A 12579-nucleotide genomic window follows, 5' to 3' on the forward strand; every position below is an offset into this window, starting at 1 on the left:
TGTAGGAAGGCTGAGTCTTGGAGACGTTTCACAAGAAACAGATGTGAATACTCAGCAGGTAGTGTTGAGGGAGTAGTAGATCGGTTGATGTCTGTGTTGAGATACTGACGTTAGTGGATATTGTAGGCGTAGAGGTAGATGACGACGTGTTGGTAGAGCGTTGATGGTGTTCCTGATGAAGTGGCGAAAGAGCGGCGTTACTGAAGGTGTTGAGAGGTGGGTGTGGAAGTAGAAAGTGGTGATGTTGTTGGAGACGTGACGCTTGTCGAAGCCGTTGCAGTTGATGATAGAAGGTGTAACTGAAGACGTGGGATGGAAAGGGAGTGGACGTAGCTGGAGATGTTGTCGGCGTGCTGTAGGACCCGAAGGAGTTGTGCCCGTTGCTGGTGGTGTTGTAGACGAAGAAAGTGTTACTGGAAAGTGGTGGATGTCAGTGTGGAAGTTGGGGATGTCGTAAGTGTAGAGAAGTGACGCTTGTAGAGGGCGTCTCTGCAGAGGATGAGGGTGTGAGGGTAGGAGTGGCCGTGGAGAGGGCGGTGGATGTAGCTGTCGATAATTGAAGATGTAGTAGAAATAGAAGAAGTTGTGCCTGTTGATGAAGGTGTGGTAGGTGTAGAAGAAGTAGTGGCTGTAAATGTTGATGACGATGGTGTTACTGATGATATCGTAGACGAAGGATTACTGACCGACGTGCTTATGGTGATGTAGCTGTGGTTGGTACCTGATGGGGTGATAGTAGCGTCTGTGAGGTAGAGAAGGGAGGGTTGTGAGGAGGTAGAGATTTTTGTGGAAGAAATCCGTTGTGGATGATATTGTACTTGTGGAAGGCTGAAGCTCGTTGGAGACGTTTGTCGACAAGGAAACAGATGTGGAATACTCAGCAGGTAGTGTTAGGAGTAGTAGTAGATGGTGTTGTGGTTTGAGATACTGACGTAGTGGATATTGTAGGCGTTAGAGGTAGATGAACGACGGTGTTGTAGACGTTGATGGTGTTCCTGATGAAGTGGCGGCGAGGGCGTCACTGAAGGTGTTGAGGAGGTGGGTGTGGAAGTAGAAAGTGGTGATGTTGTTTGGAGACGTGACGCTTGTCGAAGGCGTTGCAGTTGATGATGAAGGTGTAACTGAAGACGTGGGAGTGGAAAGAGGGAGTGCGACGTAGCTGGAGATGTTGTCGGTGCTGTAGGAACCCGAAGGAGTTGTGCCCGTTGCTGGTGGTGTTGTAGACGAAGAAAGTGTTACTGGAGAAGTGGTGGATGTCAGTGTGGAAGTTGGGGATGTCGTAAGTGTAGGAGAAGTGACGCTTGTAGAGGGCGTCTCTGCAGAGGATGAGGGTGTGAGGGTAGGAGTGGCCGTGGAGGAGGGCGTGGATGTAGCTGTCGATATTGAAGATGTAGTAGAAATAGAAGAAGTTTGATGAAGGTGTGGTAGGTGTAGAAGAAGTAGTGGCTGTAATGTTGATGACGATGGTGTTACTGATGATATCGTAGACGAAGGAGTTACTGACGACGTGCTTATGGGTGATGTAGCTGTGGTTGGTACTGATGGGGTGATAGTAGACGTCTGTGAGGTAGAAGTGGGAGAGGTTGTGGAGAGGTAGAGATTTTTGTGGAAGAAATCGTTGTGGATGATATGTACTTGTGAAGGCTGAGTCGTTGGAGACGTTGTCGACAAGGAAACAGATGTGGAATACTCAGCAGGTAGTGTTGAGGGAGTAGTAGATGGTGTTGTGGTTTGAGATACTGACGTAGTGGATATTGTAGGCGTAGAGGTAGATGACGACGGTGTTGTAGACGTTGATGGTGTTCCTGATGAAGTGGCGGAAGAGGGCGTTACTGAAGGTGTTGAGGAGGTGGGTGTGGAAGTAGAAAGTGGGTGATGTTGTTGGAGACGTGACGCTTGTCGAAGCGTTGCAGTTGATGATGAAGGTGTAACTGAAGACGTGGGAGTGGAAGAGGGAGTGGACGTAGCTGGAGATGTTGTCGCGGTGTAGGACCCGAAGGAGTTGTGCCCGTTGCTGGTGGTGTTGTAGACGAAGAAAGTGTTACTGGAGAAGTGGTGGATGTCAGTGTGGAAGTTGGGGATGTCGTAAGTGTAGGAGAAGTGACGCTTGTAGAGGGCGTCTCTGCAGAGGATGAGGGTGTGAGGGTAGGAGTGGCCGTGGAGGAGGGCGTGGATGTAGCTGTCGATATTGAAGATGTAGTAGAAATAGAAGAAGTTGATGAAGGTGTGGTAGGTGTAGAAGAAGTAGTGGCTGTAAATGTTGATGACGATGGTGTTACTGATGATATCGTAGACGAAGGAGTTACTGACGACGTGCTTATGGGTGATGTAGCTGTGGTTGGTACTGATGGGGTGATAGTAGACGTCTGTGAGGTAGAAGTGGGAGAGGTTGTGGGAGAGGTAGAGATTTTTTTGTGGAAGAAATCGTTGTGGATGATATTGTACTTTGGAAGGCTGAGTCGTTGGAGACGTTGTCGACAAGGAAACAGATGTGGAATACTCAGCAGGTAGTGTTGAGGGAGTAGTAGATGGTGTTGTGGTTTGAGATACTGACGTAGTGGATATTGTAGGCGTAGAGGTAGATGACGACGGTGTTGTAGACGTTGATGGTGTTCCTGATGAAGTGGCGGAAGAGGGCGTTACTGAAGGTGTTGAGGAGGTGGGTGTGGAAGTAGAAAGTGGTGATGTTGTTGGAGACGTGACGCTTGTCGAAGGCGTTGCAGTTGATGATGAAGGTGTAACTGAAGACGTGGGAGTGGAAGAGGGAGTGGACGTAGCTGGAGATGTTGTCGGCGCTGTAGGACCCGAAGGAGTTGTGCCCGTTGCTGGTGGTGTTGTAGACGAAGAAAGTGTTACTGGAGAAGTGGTGGATGTCAGTGTGGAAGTTGGGGATGTCGTAAGTGTAGGAGAAGTGACGCTTGTAGAGGGCGTCTCTGCAGAGGATGAGGGTGTGAGGGTAGGAGTGGCCGTGGAGGAGGGCGTGGATGTAGCTGTCGATATTGAAGATGTAGTAGAAATAGAAGAAGTTGATGAAGGTGTGGTAGGTGTAGAAGAAGTAGTGGCTGTAAATGTTGATGACGATGGTGTTACTGATGATATCGTAGACGAAGGAGTTACTGACGACGTGCTTATGGGTGATGTAGCTGTGGTTGGTACTGATGGGGTGATAGTAGACGTCTGTGAGGTAGAAATGGGAGTGGTTGTGAGAGAGGTAGAGATTTTTGTGGAAGAAATCGTTGTGGATGATATTGTACTTGTGGAAGGCTGAGTCGTTGGAGACGTTGTCGACAAGGAAACAGATGTGGAATACTCAGCAGGTAGTGTTGAGGGAGTAGTAGATGGTGTTGTGGTTTGAGATACTGACGTAGTGGATATTGTAGGCGTAGAGGTAGATGACGACGGTGTTGTAGACGTTGATGGTGTTCCTGATGAAGTGGCGGAAGAGGCGTTACTGAAGGTGTTGAGGAGGTGGGTGTGGAAGTAGAAAGTGGTGATGTTGTTGGAGACGTGACGCTTGTCGAAGGCGTTGCAGTTGATGATGAAGGTGTAACTGAAGACGTGGGAGTGGAAGAGGGAGTGGACGTAGCTGGAGATGTTGTCGGTGCTGTAGGACCCGAAGGAGTTGTGCCCGTTGCTGGTGGTGTTGTAGACGAAGAAAGTGTTACTGGAGAAGTGGTGGATGTCAGTGTGGAAGTTGGGGATGTCGTAAGTGTAGGAGAAGTGACGCTTGTAGAGGGCGTCTCTGCAGAGGATGAGGGTGTGAGGTAGGAGTGGCCGTGGAGGAGGGCGTGGATGTAGCTGTCGATATTGAAGATGTAGTAGAAATAGAAGAAGTTGATGAAGGTGTGGTAGGTGTAGAAGAAGTAGTGGCTGTAAACTGTTGATGACGATGGTGTTACTGATGATATCGTAGACGAAGGAGTTACTGACGACGTGCTTATGGGTGATGTAGCTGTGGTTGGTACTGATGGGGTGATAGTAGACGTCTGTGAGGTAGAAGTGGGAGAGGTTGTGGGAGAGGTAGAGATTTTTGTGAAGAAATCGTTGTGGATGATATTGTACTTGTGGAAGGCTGGAGTCGTTGGAGACGTTGTCGACAAGGAAACAGATGTGGAATACTCAGCAGGTAGTGTTGAGGGAGTAGTAGATGGTGTTGTGGTTTGAGATACTGACGTAGTGGATATTGTAGGCGTAGAGGTAGATGACGACGGTGTTGTAGACGTTGATGGTGTTCCTGATGAAGTGGCGGAAGAGGGCGTTACTGAAGGTGTTGAGGAGGTGGTGTGGAAGTAGAAAGTGGTGATGTTGTTGGAGACGTGACGCTTGTCGAAGGCGTTGCAGTTGATGATGAAGGTGTAACTGAAGACGTGGGAGTGGAAGAGGGAGTGGACGTAGCTGGAGATGTTGTCGGCGCTGTAGGACCCGAAGGAGTTGTGCCCGTTGCTGGTGGTGTTGTAGACGAAGAAAGTGTTACTGGAGAAGTGGTGGATGTCAGTGTGGAAGTTGGGGATGTCGTAAGTGTAGGAGAAGTGACGCTTGTAGAGGGCGTCTCTGCAGAGGATGAGGGTGTGAGGGTAGGAGTGGCCGTGGAGGAGGGCGTGGATGTAGCTGTCGATATTGAAGATGTAGTAGAAATAGAAGAAGTTGATGAAGGTGTGGTAGGTGTAGAAGAAGTAGTGGCTGTAAATGTTGATGACGATGGTGTTACTGATGATAATCGTAGACGAAGGAGTTACTGACGACGTGCTTATGGGTGATGTATGCTGTGGTTGGTACTGATGGGTGATAGTAGACGTCTGTGAGGTAGAAGTGGGAGAGGTTGTGGGAGAGGTAGAGATTTTTGTGGAAGAAATCGTTGTGGATGATATTGTACTTGTGGAAGGCTGAGTCGTTGGAGACGTTGTCGACAAGGAAACAGATGTGGAATACTCAGCAGGTAGTGTTGAGGGAGTAGTAGATGGTGTTGTGGTTTGAGATACTGACGTAGTGGATATTGTAGGCGTAGAGTAGATGACGACGGTGTTGTAGACGTTGATGGTGTTCCTGATGAAGTGGCGGAAGAGGGCGTTACTGAAGGTGTTGAGGAGGTGGGTGTGGAAGTAGAAAGTGGTGATGTTGTTGGAGACGTGACGCTTGTCGAAGGCGTTGCAGTTGATGATGAAGGTGTAACTGAAGACGTGGGAGTGGAAGAGGGAGTGGACGTAGCTGGAGATGTTGTCGGTGCTGTAGGACCCGAAGGAGTTGTGCCCGTTGCTGGTGGTGTTGTAGACGAAGAAAGTGTTACTGGAGAAGTGGTGGATGTCAGTGTGGAAGTTGGGGATGTCGTAAGTGTAGGAGAAGTGACGCTTGTAGAGGGCGTCTCTGCAGAGGATGAGGGTGTGAGGGTAGGAGTGGCCGTGGAGGAGGGCGTGGATGTAGCTGTCGATATTGAAGATGTAGTAGAAATAGAAGAAGTTGATGAAGGTGTGGTAGGTGTAGAAGAATAGTGGCTGTAAATGTTGATGACGATGGTGTTACTGATGATATCGTAGACGAAGGAGTTACTGACGACGTGCTTATGGGTGATGTAGCTGTGGTTGGTACTGATGGGGTGATAGTAGACGTCTGTGAGGTAGAAGTGGGAGAGGTTGTGGGAGAGGTAGAGATTTTTGTGGAAGAAATCGTTGTGGATGATATTGTACTTGTGGAAGGCTGAGTCGTTGGAGACGTTGTCGACAAGGAAACAGATGTGGAATACTCAGCAGGTAGTGTTGAGGGAGTAGTAGATGGTGTTGTGGTTTGAGATACTGACGTAGTGGATATTGTAGGCGTAGAGGTAGATGACGACGGTGTTGTAGACGTTGATGGTGTTCCTGATGAAGTGGCGGAAGAGGGCGTTACTGAAGGTGTTGAGGAGGTGGGTGTGGAAGTAGAAAGTGGTGATGTTGTTGGAGACGTGACGCTTGTCGAAGGCGTTGCAGTTGATGATGAAGGTGTAACTGAAGACGTGGGAGTGGAAGAGGGAGTGGACGTAGCTGGAGATGTTGTCGGCGCTGTAGGACCCGAAGGAGTTGTGCCCGTTGCTGGTGGTGTTGTAGACGAAGAAAGTGTTACTGGAGAAGTGGTGGATGTCAGTGTGGAAGTTGGGGATGTCGTAAGTGTAGGAGAAGTGACGCTTGTAGAGGGCGTCTCTGCAGAGGATGAGGGTGTGAGGGTAGGAGTGGCCGTGGAGGAGGGCGTGGATGTAGCTGTCGATATTGAAGATGTAGTAGAAATAGAAGAAGTTGATGAAGGTGTGGTAGGTGTAGAAGAAGTAGTGGCTGTAAATGTGATGACGATGGTGTTACTGATGATATCGTAGACGAAGGAGTTACTGACGACGTGCTTATGGGTGATGTAGCTGTGGTTGGTACTGATGGGGTGATAGTAGACGTCTGTGAGGTAGAAGTGGGAGAGGTTGTGGGAGAGGTAGAGATTTTTGTGGAAGAAATCGTTGTGGATGATATTGTACTTGTGGAAGGCTGAGTCGTTGGAGACGTTGTCGACAAGGAAACAGATGTGGAATACTCAGCAGGTAGTGTTGAGGGGAGTAGTAGATGGTGTTGTGGTTTGAGATACTGACGTAGTGGATATTGTAGGCGTAGAGGTAGATGACGACGGTGTTGTAGACGTTGATGGTGTTCCTGATGAAGTGGCGGAAGAGGGCGTTACTGAAGGTGTTGAGGAGGTGGGTGTGGAAGTAGAAAGTGGTGATGTTGTTGGAGACGTGACGCTTGTCGAAGGCGTTGCAGTTGATGATGAAGGTGTAACTGAAGACGTGGGAGTGGAAGAGGGAGTGGACGTAGCTGGAGATGTTGTCGGTGCTGTAGGACCCGAAGGAGTTGTGCCCGTTGCTGGTGGTGTTGTAGACGAAGAAAGTGTTACTGGAGAAGTGGTGGATGTCAGTGTGGAAGTTGGGGATGTCGTAAGTGTAGGAGAAGTGACGCTTGTAGAGGGCGTCTCTGCAGAGGATGAGGTGTGAGGGTAGGAGTGGCCGTGGAGGAGGGCGTGGATGTAGCTGTCGATATTGAAGATGTAGTAGAAATAGAAGAAGTTGATGAAGGTGTGGTAGTGTAGAAGAAGTAGTGGCTGTAAATGTTGATGACGATGGTGTTACTGATGATATCGTAGACGAAGGAGTTACTGACGACGTGCTTATGGGTGATGTAGCTGTGGTTGGTACTGATGGGGTGATAGTAGACGTCTGTGAGGTAGAAGTGGGAGAGGTTGTGGGAGAGGTAGAGATTTTTGTGGAAGAAATCGTTGTGGATGATATTGTACTTGTGGAAGGCTGAGTCGTTGGAGACGTTGTCGACAAGGAAACAGATGTGGAATACTCAGCAGGTAGTGTTGAGGGAGTAGTAGATGGTGTTGTGGTTTGAGATACTGACGTAGTGGATATTGTAGGCGTAGAGGTAGATGACGACGGTGTTGTAGACGTTGATGGTGTTCCTGATGAAGTGGCGGAAGAGGGCGTGACTGAAGGTGTTGAGGAGGTGGGTGTGGAAGTAGAAAGTGGTGATGTTGTTGGAGACGTGACGCTTGTCGAAGGCGTTGCAGTTGATGATGAAGGTGTAACTGAAGACGTGGGAGTGGAAGAGGGAGTGGACGTAGCTGGAGATGTTGTCGGTGCTGTAGGACCCGAAGGAGTTGTGCCCGTTGCTGGTGGTGTTGTAGACGAAAAAAGTGTTACTGGAGAAGTGGTGGATGTCAGTGTGGAAGTTGGGGATGTCGTAAGTGTAGGAGAAGTGACGCTTGTAGAGGGCGTCTCTGCAGAGGATGAGGGTGTGAGGGTAGGAGTGGCCGTGGAGGAGGGCGTGGATGTAGCTGTCGATATTGAAGATGTAGTAGAAATAGAAGAAGTTGATGAAGGTGTGGTAGGTGTAGAAGAAGTAGTGGCTGTAAATGTTGATGACGATGGTGTTACTGATGATATCGTAGACGAAGGAGTTACTGACGACGTGCTTATGGGTGATGTAGCTGTGGTTGGTACTGATGGGGTGATAGTAGACGTCTGTGAGGTAGAAGTGGGAGAGGTTGTGGGAGAGGTAGAGATTTTTGTGGAAGAAATCGTTGTGGATGATATTGTACTTGTGGAAGGCTGAGTCGTTGGAGACGTTGTCGACAAGGAAACAGATGTGGAATACTCAGCAGGTAGTGTTGAGGGAGTAGTAGATGGTGTTGTGGTTTGAGATACTGACGTAGTGGATATTGTAGGCGTAGAGGTAGATGACGACGGTGTTGTAGACGTTGATGGTGTTCCTGATGAAGTGGCGGAAGAGGGCGTTACTGAAGGTGTTGAGGAGGTGGGTGTGGAAGTAGAAAGTGGTGATGTTGTTGGAGACGTGACGCTTGTCGAAGGCGTTGCAGTTGATGATGAAGGTGTAACTGAAGACGTGGGAGTGGAAGAGGGAGTGGACGTAGCTGGAGATGTTGTCGGCGCTGTAGGACCCGAAGGAGTTGTGCCCGTTGCTGGTGGTGTTGTAGACGAAGAAAGTGTTACTGGAGAAGTGGTGGATGTCAGTGTGGAAGTTGGGGATGTCGTAAGTGTAGGAGAAGTGACGCTTGTAGAGGGCGTCTCTGCAGAGGATGAGGGTGTGAGGGTAGGAGTGGCCGTGGAGGAGGGCGTGGATGTAGCTGTCGATATTGAAGATGTAGTAGAAATAGAAGAAGTTGATGAAGGTGTGGTAGGTGTAGAAGAAGTAGTGGCTGTAAATGTTGATGACGATGGTGTTACTGATGATATCGTAGACGAAGGAGTTACTGACGACGTGCTTATGGGTGATGTAGCTGTGGCTGGTACTGATGGGGTGATAGTAGACGTCTGTGAGGTAGAAGTGGGAGAGGTTGTGGGAGAGGTAGAGATTTTTGTGGAAGAAATCGTTGTGGATGATATTGTACTTGTGGAAGGCTGAGTCGTTGGAGACGTTGTCGACAAGGAAACAGATGTGGAATACTCAGCAGGTAGTGTTGAGGGAGTAGTAGATGGTGTTGTGGTTTGAGATACTGACGTAGTGGATATTGTAGGCGTAGAGGTAGATGACGACGGTGTTGTAGACGTTGATGGTGTTCCTGATGAAGTGGCGGAAGAGGGCGTTACTGAAGGTGTTGAGGAGGTGGGTGTGGAAGTAGAAAGTGGTGATGTTGTTGGAGACGTGACGCTTGTCGAAGGCGTTGCAGTTGATGATGAAGGTGTAACTGAAGACGTGGGAGTGGAAGAGGGAGTGGACGTAGCTGGAGATGTTGTCGGTGCTGTAGGACCCGAAGGAGTTGTGCCCGTTGCTGGTGGTGTTGTAGACGAAGAAAGTGTTACTGGAGAAGTGGTGGATGTCAGTGTGGAAGTTGGGGATGTCGTAAGTGTAGGAGAAGTGACGTTTGTAGAGGGCGTCTCTGCAGAGGATGAGGGTGTGAGGGTAGGAGTGGCCGTGGAGGAGGGCGTGGATGTAGCTGTCGATATTGAAGATGTAGTAGAAATAGAAGAAGCTGTGCCTGTTGATGAAGGTGTGGTAGGTGTAGAAGAAGTAGTGGCTGTAAATGTTGATGACGATGGTGTTACTGATGATATCGTAGACGAAGGAGTTACTGACGACGTGCTTATGGGTGATGTAGCTGTGGTTGGTACTGATGGGGTGATAGTAGACGTCTGTGAGGTAGAAGTGGGAGAGGTTGTGGGAGAGGTAGAGATTTTTGTGGAAGAAATCGTTGTGGATGATATTGTACTTGTGGAAGGCTGAGTCGTTGGAGACGTTGTCGACAAGGAAACAGATGTGGAATACTCAGCAGGTAGTGTTGAGGGAGTAGTAGATGGTGTTGTGGTTTGAGATACTGGCGTAGTGGATATTGTAGGCGTAGAGGTAGATGACGACGGTGTTGTAGACGTTGGTGGTGTTCCTGATGAAGTGGTGGAAGAGGGCGTTACTGAAGGTGTTGAGGAGGTGGGTGTGGAAGTAGAAAGTGGTGATGTTGTTGGAGACGTGACGCTTGTCGAAGGCGTTGTAGTTGATGATGAAGGTGTAACTGAAGGAGAAGGTGTAAACGTGGATGAATATTGCGTTGAAGTGAACTGAGTTGTGGTCGTAGAAGTCGTTGAGATTGTCGATGGGATTGAGGTGGATAACGATAAACTTGTTGCGGGATATGAAGTCAGAGTCGTCACTGAAGCTGTTGTGGTGGAAACTGTAGTTGTGAAGCTTGTTGAAGGCACGGTTGTCGTCTCTGTAGTGGTCATTGGTTGTGTTGTCCTGGTTGTTAATGTTACGGCTGTTGATAAAAAATTGTTATATTATACGTATTTTGATGCATAAACAAAATTTTATTGCTTTTGTTTTCACAATTTCTTAACTTAAAGTTAGTTATAGAAACCGAGGCAGTAAAAGTTTTCATTTATCGAGTGAAGGAAAGACTTAATAAGTACAGGTGAAGTCTTTCACTTTTTGTTCCAGATACCAAAGCGGAAATCATTTATCTCACTTGAAACAACATCTAAAAGAAATATAGAGGCATGTTTCTGAGTACGTTACATGCGAAAAAGCTTGTTTTTCCCCGATGATGTCTACACTACAACCCAAAGGAATACATTCAAAGTACGTTAAATATTCCTTGACTTTTCTTTTAATTAACACTGTTTCCAGCATTGATTCTGATTTGGCCTTAAAACTCACTGCTCCGGTATAGAAGTAAGCGTTTGAATACAATCGTAATAAAGAGATGAGTACCTCTATCTCAACAGTATCTGCCTTGATTGAGAAAAACAGTGTTTTTGTACCAGCCACTTAAATGTGCTACTTATCATCAGCTACATCTTTCACTACTTTGATTATCTGTGTGTATGTGTGTGCGCATGCATGGCGGAGCTGTCGTGAAAGAAAAAACGGCTTTGGTTTTGTGTGAAAACGAGCATTTTTCATGTTTTCTTTGATTTGAATTTGAAAGCTGTGAGCTTTTAAAAACAGAAACGTGCATACGTAGGTAGAAGTAGGTATATATATACAGCATGGGTATATATTCTGCCAATATTCTTTGTGCAATCTTGTGCGTAAAATCTTTTCACATTGCTTTAAAATACAACTATCAAACTTGCGACTATCAAACTATCAAATAGAAAGCATACTTACGTGATGTTGGTGTTTCTGAAAGTAAAATTAAAAACGACGTGAATTACCTCTAACTTAGGAACACCATTTGTTTCCTGTCGTTAAGATTTTTTTGTGTGCATGTTATGTGTATATCTGATTCTAATGTTTGAAAAAGGACAAGCGTACACTCAATACAAGCAGATTAGCATACTGAGAGATGGCAAAACATCAACATATACCGACCGACTGACTTGCAAAGAGAGAATAATGTTTTTGTTTTAGGTGCAATCCCGAATGAAAGAGAGAGAGAGAGATAATGACTAATAGAAAAAAACTTTAAAAATAAAAATGATTACTTTAGCATAGATTCAAAGCCGAAATAAATTTGTTAAAAAAAATGTATTAAAATACCCTTGCAATTTCAAGGTCTTCATTATATGCAGTGTGAGTGTTCCTAATCCAAGACAAATATGTAGCCAGTGGATGTTTAAAATGCGTGTTTGTTATCCATCTTTATTATTAAAGGATGGACATCATTCCTTTGTTTGTATAGTTCAGACTCAATATGCTTGAATATTTCTCTTCACTTACGGCATCCCACTTCGTCCGATCCGTCTCCACAGTCGTCGTGGCCATCGCAGGTGGTGTTCTTAGGGATGCAGGAGGAGATGTTGCAGTGGGTGTGGTTTTGGGGACACGGGTTGCAGTGCGGCGGCTCGTCCTCCGCCTCCGAACAGTCGAAGAAGTCGTCGCAGAAATAGTCGAGGTCAATGCAGTGACCGCTGTTGCACTGAAACTGTCCTTCAGTGCAGTTGCCGTCTGTAAAGCGAGAGACGTGTCTCTAAAAACAGCAGGCATGGGGATGATCGAACGATCGTCTCTGCCTTCCATAATATAAAAAGGTTCATATGTTTCCTAGAGTAAACAGCTGCTAAAGGAAGTTTTAAATTACGAATTAAAAAAAAAAACGACAAAACGTTAGTGCAAGTTCTCTCGGTCTCCCGGATGGCAAAATTCATAAAGTAACATGTAACATCAGTATAGCCATCCGTTCTGTACGTCTTCAAACGACAGAAACCTCATTTATGTACCAGAGGTTATATTATGTACCCGAGAAAAGTATATGCATGTTTGTACACCTGTCGTCATCAGTCATCAGTAGTTATCCATTCCTGTCGACACTACTTTCCAGTACGTTTTCGCAGTGTACACTCTTACAAATGGCCGATGCGCACTCGATCCATAGACAACTTGCTGGGGTACATGGCGACTAACTGATCATACCTGTTCACTCCTGCACATCGCTTGGTTTTAGATGTAACTAAGAATGTATCGTTAAAATGAGTCACTCACGACACTCGATCTCGTCACTTCCGTCGGCGCAGTGCGGAATCCCGTCACAGACCTGGTAACCAGGGATGCACTTTATGCTGTCGTCTGTGTGGCACTGGAACTGATGCTCTGTACAGTTGGGTGCTGCAAGAAT

The 12579-nt window shown here is 47.1% G+C and overlaps 1 protein-coding gene across 1 annotated transcript in view; it reads right to left on the minus strand.

Annotated features, from left to right (window-relative positions):
- LOC112564005 overlaps positions 1 to 12579 on the minus strand; it is a 72930-nt gene that overhangs the window by 32156 nt on the left and 28195 nt on the right. The window contains exons 29-36 of the mRNA XM_025238513.1: positions 12447 to 12569; positions 11685 to 11912; positions 11133 to 11147; positions 6534 to 10278; positions 5792 to 6299; positions 4984 to 5489; positions 4263 to 4712; positions 1454 to 4072 (exon numbers count right to left, since the gene is read on the minus strand). Of these exons, the coding sequence (XP_025094298.1) occupies positions 1454 to 4072; positions 4263 to 4712; positions 4984 to 5489; positions 5792 to 6299; positions 6534 to 10278; positions 11133 to 11147; positions 11685 to 11912; positions 12447 to 12569 (8194 nt within the window). The remainder of the gene's footprint in view (positions 1 to 1453; positions 4073 to 4262; positions 4713 to 4983; positions 5490 to 5791; positions 6300 to 6533; positions 10279 to 11132; positions 11148 to 11684; positions 11913 to 12446; positions 12570 to 12579) is intronic.

This window comes from Pomacea canaliculata, linkage group LG5, assembly GCF_003073045.1.
Source record: "Pomacea canaliculata isolate SZHN2017 linkage group LG5, ASM307304v1, whole genome shotgun sequence".
Lineage (NCBI taxonomy): Eukaryota > Metazoa > Mollusca > Gastropoda > Architaenioglossa > Ampullariidae > Pomacea > Pomacea canaliculata.